This window comes from Electrona antarctica, assembly GCF_951216825.1.
Source record: "Electrona antarctica genome assembly, chromosome: 1".
Lineage (NCBI taxonomy): Eukaryota > Metazoa > Chordata > Actinopteri > Myctophiformes > Myctophidae > Electrona > Electrona antarctica.
The window spans coordinates 31621499-31646229 of NC_136806.1; the positions used below are offsets into that span (position 1 = coordinate 31621499).

The 24731-nt window shown below is 45.1% G+C and overlaps 1 protein-coding gene across 1 annotated transcript in view; it reads right to left on the reverse strand.

Moving 5' to 3' along the window:
- fat4 (FAT atypical cadherin 4) overlaps window positions 1–24731 on the reverse strand; it is a gene marked incomplete at its 5' end in the record, with an annotated part of 141231 nt that overhangs the window by 28366 nt on the left and 88134 nt on the right. Inside the window, 5 exons of the mRNA XM_079512858.1 lie at window positions 2988–3168; window positions 20036–20210; window positions 21825–22142; window positions 23195–23450; window positions 23888–24048. Coding sequence (XP_079368984.1) covers window positions 2988–3168; window positions 20036–20210; window positions 21825–22142; window positions 23195–23450; window positions 23888–24048 — 1091 coding nt within the window. The remainder of the gene's footprint in view (window positions 1–2987; window positions 3169–20035; window positions 20211–21824; window positions 22143–23194; window positions 23451–23887; window positions 24049–24731) is intronic.

Sequence of the window (24731 nt, forward strand, 5' to 3'; positions counted from 1 at the left end):
AGAAAATGAATATTACATTTGTAAATTGTGATTCACTCTGACCAGAAGCAGGGATAAAACATATCCCCACCAGTGATAAAAAAATAATAATGACCAGAAGGGGGATATCAAAAGCAAAGGCACGTATCCCCCCCACCCCAGCAAATGGAACCCTGGTGTAATGGAAAGTCATGTACACATCCACTGGTTGTCCCATGTCTAAAAAGGATTGCTGATGGCTAGAGTGAAATACTGCGCTGTGCTACAGTCTGCTCGGGTGCAGTACTTAGTTCCGACACTATTATTGGTCCGACAGTCATTAGACCGACAACCGCTCTATCCCTAACCTAACCATAACCGCAAGCACGGGAGCAGCGCATGTTTGAGCGCTAGTCCGACCGCTGTTCCCGCATGTCGGACTAATGCTCCGTCGGAATTACGTTGGGATCCCTGCAACTCTGTTCACAGAGATCCCTGCTACTCTGTTCACAGAGATCCCTGCTACTCTGTTCACAGAGATCCCTGCTACTCTGTTCACAGAGATCGAGGCTTAATGACGAAATACATTTAGTGCAATTTTAACAGCAAAACACATTGTAGGGGTTTATGGGAAACAAAAAAAACAGCTACAATTGAACTTGAAAGGATGGGAACGCTGACGATACGAGATTATAATAAATTATAATTTACTGTAAAATACAACAAATGTTCTATTGTAGATCCTTGTGTAGTTCCAAATCACAAGATTTGTTTGGGACTCAAAAAACAAAACAAAAACACATGTAGAAAATAATTCATCCAAGTTAGTCTCTGAGCCATTGCCAAAGTAGCAATAAAACTACAACCTACAGTTATGGTCACATACCACTATGTAGATTCTGAGCTTTTAGCTAAGGGATAGAACTGTTCATGCTCCTGGTGTCAGTGTAACCAAATGTCCTATAGAGGGCACTGCATCAGGCTTTAAAAGAATGAATCAGATTGAACAGAAACACATGCAGTCACTCATACAGGATCATGCATGAGAGCGGTCCCTCATTCACATACACAGATCTGCATCTTCTTCAAAGCCTGTTTTGTTAACCAATATTTTTGATGGTGACCACCTTCTATAAAATCTATGAAAAGCAATCGGTCTTTTCTTCTGCCGTTCTCATCTTCCTCTGAGAGGAGTCATGTGGTTCAAGTTGCTGCTCTCTCTCTCTCTCTCTCTCTCTCTCTCTCTCTCTCTCTCTCTCTCTATCTCTCTCTCTGCTTACGTCGAGTACTGGAGACACCCCAGAATTCTTTATGACCAGAGGGCCATACTTTTTTGGTTTCCAACGAGGATCGGGTTTCCACTCAATATCTCTGAAGTTCTCCAACGTGTCCCAGATGCAAACGTAAAGCGACACATACAATGTACACACACACCAGCATCTATGATTTGAAAAGCACTCTTGCTAAATCACCCCATCCCCCCCACATCTCAGAAATGGAAGGACAAAGCACGGAACAATGTGCAAACCTAGACTGCATGGGCACTATAGGCTCATTTGGGCAACGAGTCAACGACAACTCTAAAACACCGTCGTCCACAACACAGGGCCGTGTTGTGGTTCATACACGGAGCCTGGTCCCGCAACGAGTTCAAGTTTAGGGTCTTACATTTAACGGGGTTGTGAGAATCCAAACTAATAATGGACGGGCAAGCGGTTCTGGTCTCTATTAAGGGCCTCGAACCGTCCCCACTCCCCAGGACCCCCCGATGGGCACTACACGTACTGTCATAGACAATTAACATCCTCATTACCATGTTTTGGGAAAGTAGAGCATGCCGCGATACCCCCAACATGTACCCAGTGGGGTTGCCGGGTAAAAAGGAGGGATTGTGTCTGAATCAACATCCGGCTTGAGGGAGAGCATCCAGAATCTCTCACAGACCCCTCCGCCCCTCCACCCCTTCCATAGAGGTTGGAAGAGGGCAAGGGAGGGGCAGAGTGCAAGAAAAGCTGTCATACAGCTGGAGAATTACAGCCCGAACAATGGATTTACAAAAAAAAACAAAAAAAATGGATAAAGATGAAACAAAACAACAACTCCTCCTGGCATCAATTGCTAACTTGGCCTGGCATATGTCACAAAATCAGGAAATGATGTGTCGGATTGTTGCGTCATGGAGAGCGTAAGACAAATAGCAACAACAAAGCCTCAGTCTTGTACAGACTGTCCAGACAGTTTTGCACTTCTCAATCAAGCGGATCGGCACTGCCGGCAAGTTTTTATGTTTGTTTTTAGTTTTTTTCATAAACTAATGCCCGCAGAAGAGTGTCGCACAAAAGCAGTGAAGACAGCAGATCTGCAAGCTTTGATTGCAGATCGGCCATTTAATTTTGTTTTATAATTTAAAAAAGTTGCTCTAAAAAACACAAGTTGCTGGCACTGCAAAACAAATAACACGCTAAAAGTCAAAACAGTATGAGAGCTGGGCGTGTGCACAGCAAGCACGAGAGTGTACTGTATGTTCACACTCACAGTACTGTATTTGTGGGTGTGTGCACTTGTACTGTATGTGAGGAAGCACTACCAGGGGCAACGGAACGGAAGAGCATCCCTTCAGGAAGAGAGAAGTATTAAACCATTAAGACCTGAGATTATATGAATGTCGTCTAAATCATGACAGTTTCCTGTCCCCCAGAAGCAAAGATATGAGTTAAAAACGTTCGCCGTGAAAGAATATATATTCAAAGATTTGCAGCCACATTTAAAAAAAATAGCAGATCTACAAGCTTGGGCCACAAACTTGTAGATATGCTATTTTTCAACAGCTAAAGTTTAAAAATAATAGTTAAAGTGGTTCAAAAGCTAATAAGGCGACACAGATGCGTTCCTCAGCTCTAAATGGCTTAAATAAGGGAAAGGCTCCACAGCCAAGACTCTAACTCTAACTAACCACCACGTCTGTCTGTGTACCTTATGACTCCGTTGAGACCCACGTCTCTAACTAACCACCACGTCTGTCTGTGTACCTTATGACTCCGTTGAGACCCACGTCGGCGTCCGAGCTGTTGACCAACAGGACGTCCGTCCCCGTGGGAGCGTCCTCGGCGATGGCGGTGTGGAACGAGGACGAGGTGAAGACGGGGACGTTGTCGTTCTCGTCGTCCACCAGCACCGTGACTGTGCCCGTTCCGCTTAGCGGCGGAGAACCTGCAGACGAAACGAAAAAGAATGGTCAGAATGTTTTGGCCAGAATTTTATTGAGGTTTATTGTTGAGGTGCAGCATCTTTACTTGACTTTATTTGTTTGTTTCGACGGGACAAGCATATTCATGAACGTTACAACCAAATGCAATGTAAATACACCGGAATTAGCAAAGATGCTAAATTTCATCTGTAGTCCCCACACAACACATAACAAACCAGACAGGCAGTGAAGCACACTACTGGTACAATACGAGACAAAGCCGTATTCATTAAAATGAAAAAAATAAAACACTGGTCACTCCACTTATGCTTACAGGGAGGAAGCGTCAACATGCTTATCTATACGTCATTGTGGGACCAAGACACTCAACAGGATTCAAATTAACGATTTTCATCTAAAATATGTGTTGAAAATCGTTTATTTTCGTTGAAGGGCACGCTCGGTCACGCAATAAAGTGTAATGAATTAGTCTTCTTCTGTGTTTTTTGGACAATGGCTGGCGATGATTTATTGGCGTGTTGGGTGTTTTTTGTTTTATAGTCTTGTCATTTGCATTTCGTCCCATACTGAAGCAATTCATCCTGGTGGAGCGAGGAGGACTTGACCACAATTTTCCTGTTGCTTTTTCTTTCTTTTTTTTATTCCAGCAAATGTCTCTGGCCGCTGGTGTTGGTTTCCATAGGGCTGCTGCGCTGCCACATCAACACACATCAGCGCGCAACACATCAAAAGGGGCTCAATATCTCTGAAACACAATCTCTTCGGCGTCCTTCCTGGGGTCTTTGGACACACATAGATTTAATCTCCATGGCAATGGGTCTATTTTAGAGCGAGCGAGTTAGTCTGTTGGAATCTGAGAAAACAGCAAAATGCTATTTTCAGCGAAAATCTAGCCGTTTTTCCTCCTCGAGCGAGTGACGAAACGGGGCTCATGGGGCCCCCGAGGCACGGATTTAAATCAATAGCAGATGAAAGTGAGCCGCAATGCAGAAAAACCTGAAGAAAGAAAAAGGGGACTCAGACATCTGCCTTGCTGGTGTTGCCCTCCATAATGCTTCCTTAAATGGCATGCTTAAAGGCCAGTTCCATAATTCAAACATAAACACGAGATCAGTGCTTACCGAAAGTCACAACACGCGACTGGTGGACAACTTTTAATGTTTTGGATGTATTGTGAAATGGTTTGCTGCTACTGGTAGTTGTGTTGTTTATAGAGTAGAGGGCACCTGAAGTTTGAGTGAGGATGAGATCTGAAAGCTGAGATTTTCTTGTCTCCCCCCCCCCCCCTTTTTTTTTTTTTTACCAAGCCTGTCAATCATTACTAAAAATGAATCAACTCATCTGTAAATCATCCTCCATACACACTGTAGCTTTAGCAAATAAACCAATGCACTCAAAACAAAATCCTGGAGTGGTGCTGTAACATAAACTCTGAGTTTGTGTGTCTCTGTGTATTCAGCTGTTAATAACATCAGATGCTTGAAGTGCATGCTTGCATACAGCGGGGGCTGGAATTAATAAGGAATAATAGAAAACATTTGGAGGGTGGCCACCAATAATCTCTGCTAACGTGAAGCCATGCGAAATCAAAGCAGTCGAGAATCTCAGGGGAGGAAAATTAGAAGAGGTTAGGGAGGGTCAGGGGATAGTGGCGGTGTGTGCGTGCGTGCATGTGTGTGTGTGTGTGTGTGCATGTGTGTGCGTGTGTGTGCGTGTGTGTGCGTGCGTGCGTGCGTGCGTGCGTGCGTGCGTGCGTGCGTGCGTGCGTGCGTGCGTGCGTGCGTGCGTGCGTGTGCTCGCTCGCTCGCTCGCGCGTGTCATTTAATGTTGGGATGTATCTGGAAGAAATGCTCAACTTTCCCTAAAGACCTATTATCTAGGTGCCCTTAATATTAAAACCGCGAAAGCATTGCATCATTTTACATTTTTGTGTTGGCTATTCGAAGATTGCATATGCACAGCACGCGCACATCGCGTCACTTTGTGCTGCGCTGCAAGCTTATACAGTACATCTGCTATTTTTGATCTTTTGAAAAATCTTGAAAGTGGGAGAATCCCTGGCATCTCTGGAAGGCATTTGTAGAATAGGCCGCAGCAGGTCTTAATGGGTTCAAGACTAAAATAAATAGATTTTTGAGACCACAATCGTGCCTTTTTTTTCATCCAATGACAGTCTCAGCTGACCATCCCGTCCCCTCAGCCTATGGGATTCAAATGCATCTACACTGCCTTGTCGGCACTACTGTACCTTGTCGCAGTGCGCAACGCACCGCAAGTGTGCTGCACACTGCAACAAGGCAGTGCCGAATCTTTATGTTACTGCATTGGCTATTTGTTTTCTCACCTCAAAGGTTTTCAGATACACATTGTAGCATACTGTTGTAGCATACGTTTGAAATGCTCTAGCTGCCATCTTGAATTAGATTCAGAACAGTGTAGCACAGCCCTGAGCTGCTATCGCAGTGCTTCTAAACCATTTTAATTTCAAGAACCCCCATAGTGTTGAGTTACAGAAGTGTTAGGGTCCATTTGGAGCCACCTCAAGGAACCCTGAGGGTCCCTGGAGTGGACCAACTGAGTTATTTGGAATGACGCCTAACCACGGCCCACTTTGACAGGCTGGAATGGCTTAGGGTTGACTCCTCCAAGATACACAATTACCCATGTACCTGTCTAAATACTGCCTTAACCCATGTAGGCCTGATTTGCGCCACATTTTCACGATTTTTCAAAAATAGCAGACCTACAAGTTCATAGCGCGCCACTCGGTGGCGCGCTATGAGCTTGTAGATCTGATATTTTTCAATAGCTAAATTATAACATAATGTTTAAAACACCAAAAGGGTTCCCGCCCAAAATGGGTTAATGTCAACGAAGTCCACAACACCAGAGGGAGTTCAACAAACCATATACAACCCAGATTCGGCACAAACAAGGGACTATATTCATTCCGCTCCTATGCCACCAAAATGCGGAACGCCCTACCAACAGTCATTAAGACATGTGAATCCCTTGACTCCTTCAAAACCGCTCTCAAAGGGCACCTACGGACGGCTGCAATTCGAAACTGGCCCCTGTCAAATCTGAAACCCCACCCCCACACCCCTTTGTCCACCAGTCGACCTTGAGGCTTAATCAGGAGTTGTAGTAGCCACAGGGTAATCTAAGCGGTGGATATTGGTCTTGTCTTCATGTCTTTATGTATGTAAATTGCCTTGTTCTTTGTGTTATGTCAAATGTGTGTATATGTGTTCTGCATACTTGGCTGCTGTGTTGCAAGACAAATTTCAGTGTGAACTGACAATAAAGTACTATATCATATCGTATATGTTTTTTTTCCCTTTTGACCTCCTTTTATGATGATTTCCCGTTTTTGGTTTTTATAGAAGTGTATTGTACGTCTCTACATGTTCCGATTAATTGAAAAGGGTGGACCCTATTGTAAACAAGTGTAATGCTTTATGGTGTCGTCCACAGTTAACAGTTTTTGTATTGAGTTGTGCTTGAAATGTACTGTAATTCTCCAAACTGTTAATAAATACTTAGGTTGTGACCAGGCATTTCTCTTTGCAGATGAGTAAGGCTGGGACCGAGGCTACATTGAGCTATAATGGGATTGACAGGTGCCTGTCATCATGTTATTGGTTGAAAATGCTACTGTACATGCCGTGTAACCATGTGTATTGCATTTTTGATTGATTGATTGATTGAAATATTTATTAACAGTTTGCAGAATTACAGTACATTTCAAGCACAAACTCAATACAAAGGCTGTTAACTGTGAGTGGACGACCCAATTAAGCATTACACATGTTCAATGAGTGAGAGTGTACAATGTGTACACTCTCAGAGTTAAATTAACTCTGATTTTACAATATACATTGTGGTCCCAGAGATAGAAATGCCATTAAATATGGGACTGTAGCCTAATTCAGGTCGAACTGGGGGCTCTTGAAATGAAAATCGGTGAAAATCATGAAAAGGTTTGGGAACCACAGCGCTGTAGGTCATTTTGAACATGAAGCAAGATGCCGCATGTTGACAACCGATTGCATTGTGATGATTGTGACTCAAATATATTATTGTATAATACATCTCAGAAATGTTTTGAAAATAATATGATAATAAATTAGCATGCCATTTCAGTGGGACCTTTCAGTCCAGTTTATCATATAAATCCAGGTGCTCTAATCAAAATAGTGCTTACTAACACATGCGTGGTTTTGGGGCCATATGCGTAAACACAACTGCAGCATTCCAGCAGCAAAATGAGTTATACAAAACGAGAGAAGCGTAAACAAGCTTCATCCCAAAAGTACGGAACCCATTGACCATACAACACCAATCTTTAGCTGACTCATTACCAGAATATGAGTCACACACTCTTCTAGTCTTGGTTGACTTTCATATGCTGTGTTTATAACCAAATATAGGCAAAGTTTAATTTAGAGGTGATTATGTATCCATCCAAGTTCACAAATATTTGTGATCACGGGGATATAAATTACGAGCAGAAAGTGGCACAAGATACAAGTGACGCAAGCACAAGCTAAATATACAAGTATCTAAGGTATTAATGAAGTGTTTCAAGCGTGAAACATAAATCCTTGTGGTTTGTAATTAAGGTAGCATGTTGACTTTTTTGTCAACCTAAGCAGTAGTTATGCAATTACAATGGCCGCCACATGTGGCCATTAAACTGCCCAATCCAGTGTATTGAGTGTTTTGCTTAATGAAATTCACACTGTTAGCAACACAGGTGCAGGGCGATCGTCACAGTGCCACACAATCAAGTTCGCAATGTGATTGGGCTGACATGAGTCATCGTTAGGAGGTTGCCATGGCAACATATTAATGTTGGCTTTTGCTCTTTGACTGATCCTCTTAATTGTGCTGTGCTCCGTGTCTCATTTGATTGCCAAAGTGGGGTCCCGGGACCCCAGTTAAGCATCAAAATCACTTCAACCACTTTAGTTTGTGTGTGTTTGTTTTTGGTTTTTGGAGTACCCCTTTCAGCCAAAAAGACACACACACACTATACACCGGCTACTTGAAAATAGCCAATCTACAAGTTCACAATGTGTCATGATGTGACGTGTTCTAAGCTTGCAGATCTGCTGTTTTCAAAAAATAAAAAATAAAGCAATGTGACATTATGACATATCTTTTTTGAATATTGTTGAAACATTTTAACAATAAATCTCTTATGGGGGTAACTTTGGGGGTCGTTGACATACGTTTTCCGTCAATGGGCTACTGTTTCTAAAACACCTACTTCACTGTAAACAACTCCGTTAAGACTGTTGATCAAAGATGTTCTATACACGCTGGAGCTGTTGGGACTGATAAGTGGCTCTAGGAAATGGCTTTGTCTACAGAAGCCATTAGCTTCTATCGAGAGCGCGAGAGGCTGAGAAAATATTTGTATTCAAATACGAAGCCAAGCAGCATATTTTTCCTGAAATCGAGCTGCCCTCTGTTAGTGTGTTGCAGCCATCGCATTTACTGTAGGCTGTTGCATTTCAATCGCATTGTTCCTCCACCAAACAACGGAAGCAAGCGCCAAGCAACAGGGGTGTGTGTGTGTGTGTGTGTGTGTGTGTGTGTGTGTGTGTGTGTGTGTGCGTGCGTGCGTGCGTGCGTGCGTGCGTGCGTGCGTGCGTGCGTGCGTGCGTGCGTGCGTGCGTGTGAGTGTGTGAGTGAGTGAGTGCGTGCGTGCAACCCAGTGCTCTCCTTCCAGGCGTTACGCTTCGGTACAGGATGTGATGTCACAACCTGTTTACCAGCTCCAGAGAGAACAGACTCCTCTACCTACTGACCGCTTAGTCCATGCACTTGCGTGACCTTTGACCTGCAATGCCAAGCACCCCCCCGTCACCGAACGAATCAGGGATGGTCTCAAGAGGCACAGGACACTCTTACCCTGGGCTAATCCCCCAGTAAGCGCGGCACAAGGCCACCCCACCCCCACGCCCCAAACACTAAACCCCTCTCCAATGCACACAAACGCCCCCCCCCCCCCCCCCCCCCCCCCCCAACATGCCTCGCTACAGCTCTGAACCTATGCTGAACTTAGTGGTTGCTGACAGGGATGGGGGGGGGGGATTCAAACAGGGCATTTTCCACATCTTTCCGGGTGTATCGCTTCTCACAGCATCTCACGCAGACACACACACATGCGCACACTCACACACACACACGCGCACGCACAAGCCTCGGCACTGCCACGCGGGCACGACGACGTGCCTTCTTAGTCTCCCAGGGATCACCGATATCGCATAACCCCTGGCAGCTGTTTTCTCTCCCAACCTTCTGTCCAGCGTGTAAATAGTTCAGATCTATCTTGTTACATTCTGCCGGCTGACAGATATAGTCATCAGGGAACACTATATCTCGGCAGGTATGCAAATATATGCAAATTGCGGTTGTCAGACATAGTTAAGTCCGGGGTGAGACGTTCCATGGATGTGATGGATGGCACTAAATAACCATGGGTCGATGTGCACCCATGTGCCATATCTGCCCTGGCTTGAGCCTGAATTATATTTAGTTGCACACCGGTGCCGCGCACCGAGAATAGCAGATCTACAAGTTTACAACGTGTTGCGTCGCGACATGTTGTAAGCTAGTATAACTCAGGCTTTAGCCATCCTCCCCTTTCTAACAACAGTAGCCTACCTGTAAATGACAGCAACAGTCTTTCTAACAACAGTACCTGTAAATGACAGTACCTGTAAATGACCTGTAAAGTACCTGTAAATGACAGCAACAGTCTTTCTAACAACAGTACCTGTAAATGACAGTACCTGTAAATGACAGCAACAGTACCTGTAAATGACAGTACCTGTAAATGACAGCAACAGTGGCTGACAATCAAACAGCTTGTGTGAAGCCAGGTCGTTTTTTTTGTTTAGTTTTTTTAGAACGGGTGACCGAACCACAGCGGAATGCTCTCACAGCCTGCTAAAAAAAATATCAGCATCTCCTTTAAACGGTCTTTACTGGAATCTGGCTAAGCCAAAGGAGGGTGTCTGGGTCAATGACTCAGATGAGTGGAGGGGTGGAGAATGTCACCTCTTATGTGTCTCAATGCTCCAAGACAGGGTACGGGCCGGGGAAAGGTATGGTGAGAGAAAGGTTCTGTCTGGGTCTGGCAGAGCCCCGAAGCCGTCTGGCCCAACGCTAAGTGACAAGAATGACATAATTTCACCATGGAAAGAAAAGGGAGCTGGTGGAAATTTGGAGCGGGGGGGGAGTCAGCTGCCTACCGGCGGTGGCTGCCATGCATGAATCGTGGTTAGAAAGTATTGTTTCCATAGGCTAACCCTGTCCACCGGTCCCCCCCCTCCTCCTCATTCTTACCACTGCAGTAGTTGTACATTTGACTCTCTTTTATGAGAGCTTGAATGAAACCTGCACAGCCTGTTTTCTCTGGTGAGGGCCTGTGGTATGTATGGTCCTATAAGGACATTGGTCTGTATGGTACCTGTGGTATGTATGGACCTATAAGGACATTGTCCTATAAGGACATTGTCTCTGGTGAGGGCCTGTGGTATGTATGGACCTATAAGGACATGGTCCTATAAGGACATTGTCTCTGGTGAGGGCCTGTGGTATGTATGGTCCTATAAGGACATTGGTCATTGTCTCTGGTGAGGGCCTGTGGTATGTATGGTCCTATAAGGACATTGGTCTGTATGGTACCTGTGGTATGTATGGTCCTATAAGGACATTGGTCCTATAAGGACATTGTCTCTGGTGAGGGCCTGTGGTATGTATGGTCCTATAAGGACATGGTCCTATAAGGACATTGTCTCTGGTGAGGGCCTGTGGTATGTATGGTCCTATAAGGACATTGTCTCTGGTGAGGGCCTGTGGTATGTATGGTCCTATAAGGACATTGTCTCTGGTGAGGGCCTGTGGTATGTATGGTCCTATAAGGACATGGTCCTATAAGGACATTGTCTCTGGTGAGGGCCTGTGGTATGTATGGTCCTATAAGGACATTGTCTCTGGTGAGGGCCTGTGGTATGTATGGTCCTATAAGGACATGGTCCTATAAGGACATTGTCTCTGGTGAGGGCCTGTGGTATGTATGGACCTATAAGGACATGGTCCTATAAGGACATTGTCTCTGGTGAGGGCCTGTGGTATGTATGGACCTATAAGGACATGGTCCTATAAGGACATTGTCTCTGGTGAGGGCCTGTGGTATGTATGGTCCTATAAGGACATTGGTCTACAGATCAGCAAGTGCACACATGGTCATTATCAGCATTAACCCATTTAGACCTGAGACCGCCGACCTCCATCTGAAAATGTGTTGTTCCAGGTACACCCCCCCCCCCCCCCCCCTCGCGCTGAAAGAATAGACAGTATATTCAAAGATTTGGAACACATTTTCACGATTTAAAAAAAATAGCAGATCTACAAGCTTGTAGTGTGCCGCGCTATGAGCTTGGAGATCTGCTATTTTTCAATAGCTAAAGTATAACATAATGCTTAAAACACCAAAATGGGTTCCCGTCCTGAATGGGTCAATAGAGAGCATCGCATGCAGTGCACAACGACGTCTGTGGCTCATTGTGTGCAAGATACATCTCAACAAGGGAGAAAGGGGGAGAAAGGGGGAGAAAGGGGGAGAAAGGGGGAGAAAGGGGGCTGATGTGATGTTGTTTATTACTAATATCTCATGCATGGGATCATCCCTGAGTTGTAGTTTGTTAGATAGCCAAAACAGATATAGAACAATCAAGGCGCTCTATAGCTCCCCTCTGACTGAGTGCAGTACAGAACCGTACCATTAGCCTAATCTCATTTCAGGGGTTAATCTCCGGTCACTCGGGAAAACAAACTACAGCGACCCGATATGACTCCCGAGTTGATTACAGCCCTCTCATCATCCGTATTTACCTCACATGGAGAATTATCAACACCATCAAATCTCCAGATAAACTGTATATCTTACCGGAGAGATTTTGTTGCGGATGGAAATGACTCATTGCTTTGCAGCACAGCATGGTGTGTGTATATTTGATCCAAATAACTTCTCGGATATGGCAGTCTACTCTAGGAAATTTGGAGGGAGATTGGTGAGACCAGAGAATCACGCATCCTTCAATCGGTAAATAAAATGTTGGATCGAACGTGTCTCCATCAAGAGAGTGAAGGGTCGTGCCTGAGTCACTGAGCACCACAACAGTATGGACACCATTATTATCCAGTTAAATCCTGGGGGAAATGCCTGTCCGCAGCACGGATGGTTTGCTTTTTTTCCCTTCATATTTTCTAAGGGAAGACTTCAGAGCAATGGTATGCAGATAACCGTTTTGATGATGAGCCGCCACGACATGGGGATAATGTATGGAGTCACTGGCGTCATTGAACTGACTGCATTTCACACGAAGCAACTCGATACCTCTGAGCACTCAAACAGTGCGTGAGGAGCTCGGTGAATTCTCGCCACTTTAATTTGATCTCTGGGAGAAAAAAAACATTTCAATACCATTTATTTAAACAGGACATTCCCAATGGAATTGAGAGTGACACACACACAGACCAAACACAGCATTCTATTATATCTCTTAAATTATTCTATTAGCACTTGGGGAAGATAGTGAAGTGGTCATGAGTATGACATCTACGTCTCTCGGCCAATATGTAATGACACCACTTGAGCCCAGGCTCTGGGAAGTTTGTTTTTGGTAAGGACCACCAAATGACTTGGAGGGACCCTGAATACCCCCCCCGCCCCGCAATAAAGGGTGTCCAAAATAACAAGCTTTGCAGACCCTGAGACTGAGGAAGTACAGTTGGCCATCTGTTGCCTTCGACTCCCATCCCACAAGGGCACACAGACTGTAAACCTCTCATAACCCCATCGCCCCGGGAAAGCATTGTCTATCTTGCACAACATATGGCAGAGTCCACGCACCTTATTAGTGTACATTACCAGTGAACAAATCACATTAACCTCCCTGAAGGTTCTATGACCATACTGTACTCTCAAAAACTAGAGGGGGCACCAAACGCATGTGCTAATTACAGTTAAGCTATGTGTTTCTTGACCGCTGCATCTGCTGTGAGGGCACACACACCACTGAGAGAAGCACGCGGGGTGCTGCCGGGTGTGGGATGGGGGGGTGATTTACAATAGCAGCATGCACCCACCCACCCACCCCCCTGAGAAATGGTGTGAGTCCGACGTTGCTCCAGGTCTAAGCCATGCTAAGAATTAGGTTTGGGTTGTCTCTGCTAGCACAAGAGATAATCCCCTTCCTTCAATATGATTGACTGATGTTTTGTCCCGTGGAGTCGGGAGCGGAATTGTGCGGAACCTCCGCCCGCAAGAAGAACAATGCTTGATGTCGAGACGGGAGGGTTCATTAAACTTGAAAGTTTAGGACAGGTTGACTTAAGGAGGAAAGACGGATGAATGTGTAAATGTATGAGACAGCCCCATCTGTAGCCTGGAGCTTAGGGCTAAACGCTTAATTACGCTTTATGGACTGTGAGGCTCCATTATTGTGCTTGCTCTTAAGAGACAGCGTAAATAAAACACCATTACTCGGAGGCGGGGGGGCGGGGGGGGGGGTGAGAGAGAACTGGCCGCCGTTGGCAGTGCAAATGGCATTTTTCTCCCTCTGAGAACCTGTTGCTTTGCGACAAAGCTTCTTTTAATGCCGAACCCCTCTGTCCGGCACCCATGAATGGCTGCAGTGGACCTGCACGCAGGGTGCGAGCTGTGTCCCACCACACGGTTTGACAAACACAACAGAGTAAACAGAGGTTTTCTCACAGTTAACAAGCAAGAGAGTGAAAGGGACATCTCAACTCAAACACTCAAAAGGCACCCTGTAGTAGTAATAAGGAGTAGAAGAAAGAGTTGTTTTTTTATTTTTATATGGCAATCTCGCAGGCAAATTTGTCAAATTAGGCTCAAAATGTTGGGACAGCTATTTGTTTATGTTTTCCGTATGTTATGGTTATGGATAAGGATATTATTGGTTTGCAGACTGATAAAGCCCATTTGCGTGAAAGAACAACCGAATGCTCAACATTTACAAAGTGATTTGACTTTTGTGTTTTTAATTACTACGACTGGCACTTTGTTTTCTATGGTCGATAGCTTGGAGGCAGTGGGTTCTATGGACCAATCACAATGACTGCGTCCCAAGGTTCCAAGGTCAATCTCTACAGATCCCCAGCCAACCTGCCGAATCTGCTAGCACAACCAATGGGACAAAAGGCACAGAAAGGCAAGATTCTCACAGAACTTTTAAATTGATGTACACATGGCAGCATAACTGTATGCAATATGACTTGCAGAATCAAAGTAAGGCTAGGCTTATTGCACTGGCTTGCCCAGCAATTCTGCTGACTGCTCTTTGGACACAAAAGAACAACTTGTTCTGTGCAAACAGTATTCTGAGATCCTGTACACTGCTTTTGCGAGTGAGGTGCTTATTGTGATTAAATCAAGCCAACCAGGGCCATAAGAGAAACTGAGTAAAAATCAGCATTAAGAACATAGTGGATCTTGCCTGGCTACCACAAAGTACTTATCATCCAACCCACACCAGGTCTTTAAAACCCTTATTAGATACTAACGCTATTTACACAAACATTCAGTTCCAGCAATTGTTAAAGTGTGTACCAGAGAGTGGAAAGGAGAAAAGAGTGGATAGGAAAAAGCTCTGCAAGACCACATTGTTACTGGCTCCGTTTTTTTAAAGAGTTGATCTAGAATGTTACAGGTCTGTTAAAGTTCATTTGAGGAACCTGATATTTTATTTGGCTGAGTCCTGTGTTGCCACTAGACTTGAGTCTGGCTGAAAACTTCAGAAACGGACCCTATTAAAGATTTATTGTGGCAAGCTTTTGGACAGTGATCTGGCAAAGTCCAGCCATGCTTTTACACCACTTATCAGTGGCTTTTTCAATACTTAATTTGCTTAACTTACTATTTGTGTAATTTCCGAAAGTGAATGTACGGGCAAGGTGCGAAAAGATATATATATATTTTTTGCCACTCAAAAAGAAACAGTAGTGCAGCAGATCTAAAAGCTCACAATGTGTCGCAATTATGGTGTAGAAGGGGAGGTGCTAAGTAAGTATAGACAGCTGGGGGACCTAGATAAATGTGTATAATGTTTAAGTGGTTAAATAAACTCTCACAATCATCACTAACACATTCTACCGCACACACCCCCATTCCGCCCACTCGTACAGTCGAGCAAGTGACCATGTCCACACAGTAGTGGTTAATTTAACTCTGGAAGTGTGAAAATGCACCCTACTGTGAATAGAGAGATGGAGATAGATGTGCTGGGTGGGGGGTGGAAAGGCATGGGATTTGCAGTAATAGCCATGGGAGACCAGGGCTTTGCTGTGCCTTCTCTACTAAAGCATAACGAGACCAAGTGCTATGCATGTGTCAATTTAGCCCTGAAGATGCTCTCACCACATATGTAGAGCGCGTGTGTGTACGCACACGCACACGCACACACACGCACATGCACACGCACACGCACACGCACACACACACAGATATAAAAATATTGTATGCGCAAACATAATACAATCTCACCACAAGCCAGGCACACATGGTACACACACATAAACACTCCCCCCCTCCACCCACACCCTCACACACGTCACCCACAGACGTGCGCATGCACGCAAAGGCCATGAACTTATGTAGACAGACATATCTTTCCTCCTCGACACTTCCTATGTAGACGATTCATTCGGCAGTGTCAGTGACAGTGGCTCTTTTATTCTGCAATGTGCAGCACCACAGAATGTGCAATTTCCATACCACTAAATTAATCTTAATTAAATTTTAGTCCGCCGACGTGGCAACATCCGGAGTGTCAATAATCGAACGCTGAAAGTGTCAAAACGGATCCTTACAGGTCCACACAATGTATTTAAGTGTATAGGGAGAGACAATAGGCTAAAATGCAGAATATACATTGGAATTTGCACCCTTTCTTAGAGAGTGATTTTCGGCTTGCTGGCCCGACGCAACCTCAAGTGACCGAATGTCATAACTGTACATAAAATGTGTTTTCTGAAAATGTGGTGGCCCACTTATAACAGTTCCAGAAACACTCCCTGCTGAAAGCGTTTCACTTTGTGGCTCCCTGTTGGAGATCTCATTGTTTTATACTCTTCCATGGGGGCATAACGTATGCGTTGCTAGGCACTGGCTTACGAAATCTGATTTGCCTACAGTTGATACCAGATGTTGCCCCTGCAATGAGACCAGCCCAGGACCCTGACGTCCTGGTATCTCTCTCCTTCTCTCTACCTCCCTCCCCCCTCTCTCTCCCTCTCTCCCTCCCTCTCTCCATCTCTCTCCCTCTCTGCCCTTCTCCTTCCCTCAGAAATGGTGCCAACAACTTTCCACTGGCGGAGAGGGGAAAAAAATGAAATATCCTCTCCCAGATCTTCCAGTTTCCCCCTCAACAAGGCTCCTTGTAAAACACCTTTATGCAGCTTGTATGTGTGCCACGTCTCAGGGCTTTGGATTTTCAAATAATGACAGAAGTGTGCCAAATTCTGCCGATCGCCTGAGCCAGAAACCATTATAAGAACCAGCAGCACCCAGTCCGCTCTTTTGTTTCCATCCATTTCGTGACAGATTTCACTCAGCACGGCAGAATGGGTCTTGAAACTCTACTCAGGGCCCAGATTAATAAGTTTACCTTCATCGAAAAAAGCCTCAAAATGTCCGCGGTGCGGCGGAGCAGAGCGAGCACCGCGTTGCTACTGGGGGCACAGGCACAACCCCACCCACCCCCCAAAATGAGTGGAAGTCGTGCTATGATTCATTCACAGAATAAGTAAAAAAAATGAACTTAGAGCACATCTGCCTGATCATAAGTCATGTAGCACTCAGCGTTTAAGCACAAAATTAGCTCTTGTTCGCATGGTGAAATGCTCCAGGAACGCATGCAGTCAGCTATGCTATTCTGGCATATGTTCTGCATGTGTGCCTGACTAAATGGTGGATAAATAGCAAATCTGACAACACGCGTTTAAAAAAACGTTACTTTAAGAAGGTAACTTTGGAGTTGTCTGTCTGTCTGTCTGTCTGTCTGTCTGTCTGTCTGTCTGTCTGTCTGTCTGTCTGTCTGTCTGTCTGTCTGTCTGTCTGTCTGTCTGTCTGTCTGTCTGTCTGTCACGCATGCACGCACATACACACAGAGAGAGACACACACACACACACACACACACACAGAGAGACACACAGAGAGGAATATAGTGGAATGCAATATAAACAGTGGAATCTGACTGACAACATTAAGTTGTTAAGAGGAATGTCTGTGGTTCAACAAACGCGCCTTAGTAGACAGCTGAGCATCATGTCGGCACCATCACCTTCAAGATGTCCTGCCAGATAGTGTCTGGGAGAACCATTTCCCCCCCTTGTCCTTCTCAGCCTAGGCCTCAAAAATGTGAGAAAATGCTGGAGGGTAATTTGGACTGTACTATGATTATGGGGTTTTCGATATTTTGATATTCCTACCCCCGAATCCTTCTTTCTGCCTCTTGGCAAACATGTACCAAAAGGTCCTGTCAAAATATTTTGGAATTGTTGTCAGGAGTCTAAAAATTGACTTCTTGTGAAGCAGGCACAAAGGGAATCAAATCCTAATTAGTATGTTCGCTTATTGGGCAACATCAACCATATGGTACAAATTTCTGAGCAGCAACTACGTGAAGTAACAAATCAAAATGTGACTTGCACAAGAATTGCTACACAGACTTCATCGTCTGATAATGTGCCGCTGCCATTGCAAAGTTGGAGATCAATCCACTCCTTTCATTCATGCATGAACCGAAGTCGAGATGAGATGATGCTCAACGTGTCGAGATGTACCCTCCCTCACATCACATGAAACACACTAGTTCAATATATCACTCACATTTTTCATAGACAGCATCTATAATTCCACAAGGAAAACAAAGAGACGCTATGTGCCGGACTGTCACAATTCTCACCAAAGTCTGTGTGCAGTCAAAAATACATAGTGTTATACGGACGCCCGTCACATGGTCAGTGCAGGAATGAAACGGAACCACCCTTCGACCATGACGGCCGTGCCAGAGCGACCCATCCAAACGTATACTTAGCTGGGAATACCATGTGATTTGGCTGCAATGGGGATACGCATGTACTCCTTTAACTGCACATTAACCGGCCTCTGTGCAATAACAAGTTAACCTTTTATCTGGCTACGACAAGCCTCACCGCTGTATCCAAATAAACAGAGGACGCTTATTCAATCGAACCCGCTGAAAAGGACTTCTGGGGAATAAGGGAGAAAAGAAAAAAAAAAACGTTATTTAGCAAGCTAAAAACTCCCGAATGTTTAGGTTATCATGCCACACACACACACATACACTTGCGAGCACGTATGCGCACGCACGCACGCACGCACGCACGCACGCACGCACGCACGCACGCACGCACGCACGCACGCACGCACGCACGCACGCACGCACGCACTCACACACACACACACACACACACACACACACACACACACACACACACACACACACACACACACACACACACACACACACACACACACACACACACACACAGTATGAAATCAAATCAAAATTGTTGTTTGTTGACATTTAGTTTTATTTTTCCCTAGCTTGGTTTTGTTGTTTGCTTTCGGAATATGTTGAAGCTCTGCTGAAATCAAACAATGTCCGACTGATGCAATGCAGACGCCTTATACTCGTTGTAGCACGTTTGTCCTCACTAGACATGTTCTCTCTTTTGCTGAAGAAAGTTACAGTTGAACAAACTAAAAGTACAATAATAATAATAATGGATTACAGTAGCAAATTTGATTTGTGTAGCACCCTTTCTGCCATATGTTGATCCCTCCCCACCCGTCCTTCCTCTTCGATGTCTCCCTTTTGACTGATACAGGTCCATTCAAACTTAGTTTTGAAGTTATTAGTGCAGCCGCGCCCGGCAGCCGGCGAAAACTAGAGTTCTCAACAGGCCCGAAAATTAAGGCCTGGCCCTACCAGGGCCCTCATCAAACCCTGTACACTCAAGACACAGCCCCCACTGCCACCCTTAGATCTCCATATATGGTGCTGACCTGTTCTGACATTCCATATGTTGATCTGACCTCATCAAACCCTGTACACACAAGACACGCTCCATATATGGCCACTACAGAATTCATTCCATACATATGTTGATAGGACCCCCCCATTCTATTTTTGTTTTTGCGGCTTTCGCCTTTATTTTATATTTTTTATAGAGGGACAGACAAATGGGGGAGAGAGATGGGGGAGTGACATGCAGTAAAGGCCATCGGGATCGGGAGTCGAACCCGCAGGACACTGCCAGACTCGGACTACCGGCCAAGGTGCCTGGACCGCTGAGCCACGGCCCAGGTGTGAGCCCCCCCCTATTCTAAAGCGCCAGTGCTGGCCCAGCAGTCTGCCGTCACCCAGGCGGAAGTGTGCACGCAACCTCAGGGCGTCTAACTGGTATTTTATCCATGACCAGCGAAATATTCCGATAGAACCACTGTAAACACCTTCTGAGGAGGCTGAGGATGGAAAAGAAGATGGAACTGTTCAAGATCAGCAGCCAGTTTGGTAAGTCAGTCAGTCAGTCAGTCAGTCAGTCAGTCAGTCAGTCAGTCAGTCAGTCAGTCAGCAATAATGACAAATACTTTAAATAACTAGTCATGTCCATGCATAAAAAAAAGAGCAATAAAAATGGTGCTGCAGAGCAGTTCCTCTCTGTCACCGTATTGCAAAAATGGCACCACGACTGCCCTCGTGGGTCTTGTACGAGCACCTGTGCTGGGTCCTTACCCGAGTCCGTTGCTGTGACCAGAAGGATGTATTTCCCTTGCAGCTCGCGGTCCAGGGTTTGGCTGAGGCTCAGCTGCCCGCCAGATGAAAGGCTGAAAGCGCCCTCGTCGTTGCCACCGCCGAGCATGTAGCTGAGCTGACCGTTGGTCCCCTGGTCATCGTCCCTTGCAACAACCTGGCAGACGGATAATGAGAACACAACAAAAATCTGGATTCATCATGGGTTTGGGTCTGGAGTTGTTTGGAGTCTTTTCCAGCACTAGCTACCCTGATTCACTCACAGTTAAAACCCTTATCGCGGATCAGACTAGCATAACCACAATGTTCAGCTGCATTCCCCCCAGGAGCAATTTGCATTGCTCGTGGGTACGTGGTTGGTAGTCGTTGGGGGAAGGGCAATTGTTGCTCATTAACCAGAATTTCACAGTTGGTCCGAGGGTTCCAAACCAGAGCTCTTCTAATGACAAATCCATGCCTGCTTCTCTAACGTTGTGGCCACTGGCTGCTCTGGAATGCTGGACACAAGCTACTAATGGTTTCAAAGTAAAGGCCCATTTACAGTATACTCAATGTTAAATATGAGGATGACTTCTTCTGTCCAGTCACTGTGTTAATTTTGCTCACGGATAACAAAAATAAGACCCTACTAGTTCACTGTTCAAAGTGGGCTATAAATCTTTGCACGACATTGTTCATTAGTGAACAATATTGTGGGCTGCCTGCCCGGCTTTTTGTATCTCACGGGCCACAGAGAACCATAGTGCACTTGTGTAGCAAACTCACTGTTGCTGCAACCCCACAACCCCCCCCCCCCTTTTCCCCTAAAAAGATGTAATTGAGCAGAACTAATTGCAATCATATTTGATTTCTTCATAATTTTCATCTCGTATTTGTTATGAAATTACACAAAACAAGACCACCATGCTCAGTGCTTCAGTTAAAACGATTCCATATACATCCTTGTACTTATTGGGTTAGCGTCATCGCATATCTGGTTAAACTGTTAAGTCATTAAGGTCTCTGGCCTTGTTTTCACACAGGAAATAGTCGCCGTTGGGAGGAAACCGTTTATGTCCAAAACCGTTCCTATTTTATTATTTAAAAATAACTAAATAACTAAAAAACATCTACAAGGTCACAACGCGTTGCATCGCAAGCTTGCAGATCAGCTGTTTTCACTACTTTTGTTCGACACTCTTGTATGACAAAGTTTAGGAAAAACGAACAAAAACATACAAATCTAGCAAAAACATTCTTGAAATATGTCGATACAAGGTTTCTGCCCGACAGCAACAAATTCCTGTCCATAACTAAGCACCAATGAAGTTTTACTTGGGGTTGTTTTAAGTTATTTTTCATCGATATAAAACGGTCTCGGTAAAATCAATTTTTTGGATTGCTAGGCAACGCCTTGCCCTGTTTAGTTCAGACGTAGAAATGGAAGATTTTGCTTCCCGGTTTTGGTAGAAAGGAAAAGTGGGCGTTCTCAGTATAATCCGCCTGGCACTATGCCGGATAGCGCCAGGAGGACTTTGATTGCAACCAAAGTTTCAACAGGTAATGTAAAAATCACACACGTGTGAAGTTATCATCATACATCATCTCAAAACAAATTACACAAAATCAACACTCAAAACTAGCCATTCATTGTCAATGGCATTCAATGTTTGTGTTAGGATAACGTTTGTGTTTACACAAACCCTCAAAGCTGGACATAGGAGGGGCTAGTGTCCCTCAAAAATCGTGACAGACAGCCCTCGCAACATGCGCGCCGCTCTGCACAACTCACCTGAAGGATGTTTCGGGGCAGGTCTCGGAGGTTCTCCGGAACGTTCACGGTGTACGGCGAGAGCTCGAACGCCGGCGTGCAGTCATTCACGTCCAGCAGCACCACGTTGACCGTGGCGCGGTCGGCGCGCGGCGTGCTGCCGCGGTCGGCCGCCTGGAGCACCAGTGAGTAGGAGGAGCGCGCCTCGCGGTCCAGCCGCTTGGCCACCGAGATCACTCCAGTGACCGAGTCGATGCGGAAGTCACCGTTGGCGTTGCCCTCGGCGACTGAGAAGCGGATCTGGCCGTTGGTGCCCTCGTCGGCGTCGCTGGCGAACACCTGAGCAAAGTGGGTGGGGAAGAAGAAGTACGTTTGCATGTTTTACTTCAGTAGAAGTATCAGTGCTGCGATGTAGGACCTGCTCCGTTTACACAGTAAAAGGTCAAAATAGACTTGAGTAAAAGTACAAAAGTATTGGTGTCAAAATGGACCAAAAGTAGAAAGTTACTCATTATGCAGAATGTCCCTTTCAAGTCTTCAAATGTTGAAACATCGTTTGAAAATGGCAGATCTACAAGCTCACAATGCGCATTGCGACGCATTGTGAGCTTGTAGATCGGCAATTTTCAAATGGCCCAAATGTTAATGTATGTTTTGTAATAATAATAATAAAATCTAATAACTAGTAACTAAAGTTTTTAAATAAATGTAGAGGAGTAAAAGTATAATATTAGCCTCTGGGATGTAGTGGAGTAGAATTAAATGTACTGTAAATTGGAAATACACAAGTGAAGTACAAAACAACATTTGTACTTAAGTACAGTACTTAAGTAAATACTTAGTACTTAGTTGCGTTCCACCACTGCACCTGAGTAGGCCAGAGTAGAATAGAGAGACCTTATTGTGTCTATAGTATGGATAATCATGTTGTTGGCAAAAGATCAGCTGATTACGTCACAAGTACGTATTCATATTTAGTCATAATCACTACTGTGGTCCAGGCACATGCCACATATAGGCTCTGGCCTGACAGTGCGTCGCGTGTTTGAGTCTCGTTCATGAGTGACGAACGTTGCTGCATGTCTCTTCCCTTCTCTCCCTCCCTCTTTCCCATCAATCTCCACTTGTATCTATCAATAAAGGCAGAAAAGCCCCCTCCCCCAAAAGAAAGGCCATTCATTGTCAATGGCATTCAATGTTTGTGTTTGCACAAACACTCAAAACTGGCCATTCATTGTCAATGGCATTCAATGTTTGTGTTTGCACAAACCCTCAAAGCCTGGACATAGGAGGGGCTAGTACCCCTCAATAATACCTGATGATCATGTTTCAGGGTGGCACTCCATCTTTAAGCTTGTCCCAGCTCGTCATCTCATTGTCTTCTCTCTCACCTGCAGGACGTCGGTGCCCGTCAGCGTGTCCTCCTCGATCTCCACGTCGTAGACGTTCTGCGAGAAGCTGGGCGTGTTGTCGTTGACGTCGAGCACCGTCAGGGTCACGTCCATGGTGGACGACAGCGGCGGCTCGCCCTTGTCGGTGGCCACCAGTGTCAGCGTGTAGTTGGCCAGCTCCTCGCGGTCCAGCTCACCGACCAGACGCACGTCGCCGTCGATCGTGCCGATGCTGAACTTGTTGCCGAACGGCCCCCTAAGTAAAGGAGGAGGGCAGTGTTGTTTTTGACAGCAACATTTTTGGGGGATTTAGTCGTAGTCTTTTGGAATGATTTTAATTTAGTTTTGAGTCACATTTGAGTCACGTGGAGTGTTTTAGTGTTCGTCTAGTTTTAGGCAACTAAATCTACAGTTGAGTTAGTTGGCGTCGTAATGGCCGATCTTACACTTGCTGAAAATAGCCGATCTATAAGCTCACAACGCGTGAGCTTTGTATCTAGCGAGTGCCCCGTTCACCTGGTGGCTTTTCAAAAGAAGAGCTCGGCGGCTGAAAAGCTTGCCAATTTGCGACTAAAACTTGATATTAAACGTGTGCCGCCGAAGGAGTTAATTCCGTTTTGAAAAACGTGAGAAACGGTAGTCGACGGACAATTTTTTTGTCGTTGTTTGAGTTCGACAACATCAACGCTATACCTGAGGGCGTACTCCACGTAGCTGTTGGGCCCGCTGTCGACGTCCACGGCGCGCGCCGTGAACACCACCGTGTCCACGGGCGTGTTCTCCTGGACGTAGGCCATGCGCTGCGACGTGAACGAGGGCGGGCAGTCGTTGACGTCCAGGAGGATGACCGATACCTGGGCGGAGTGATAGTGGTGGGAAAAGCACTCACATTTATTAGGACTATTCCGATTCTAAAAAACGCCTTCTAAATACTGACCTTGAAGTTTTCTGAAAATGTTCAAATATTAATTAACTTTAGGTTTCATGACATACATTTTCATACTTTTTATTTTTCGTTTTTCTTTTAGGTTTCATGACCTCAATTACACCCAAACAACCTGAACTTTGAACATTCAGTGGATTTTCTGCGTTCTGGTATTTTCTCTGTGTCTGTGAAGCCTTTTGAGCTGCAATGAAAACAGGCAAAACAGTGAAAACAGTGACATCTGCTGGCAAATCCCACTGTGATATATGGGATTTGCTGGCTCTTACATCACACTCCACAGGAAACCCCAGACCACAGAAAATCTACTGAATGTTAAAAGTTCAAGTTGTTTGGGTGCAATTGAGCTCAGATAACCAAAGAAAAAAAAGAAAAATTTCAAAAACTTGTCACTTTAATTAAAAAAATTACAAAAATGTTATGCTGCCAATATACTGTACATAGCAACAAGGACCCCAATAGGGGTTCCCGTCCTGAAGGGGTAAAAACACCAAAAGAATGGTGTTAAGTAGCCTAAAAGTCTCAATTACAAGTTACAAGTAAAAGTCCGCTGTTCAAAATTTACTTATCTACAGTAGCAAAAGTAAAACGTCA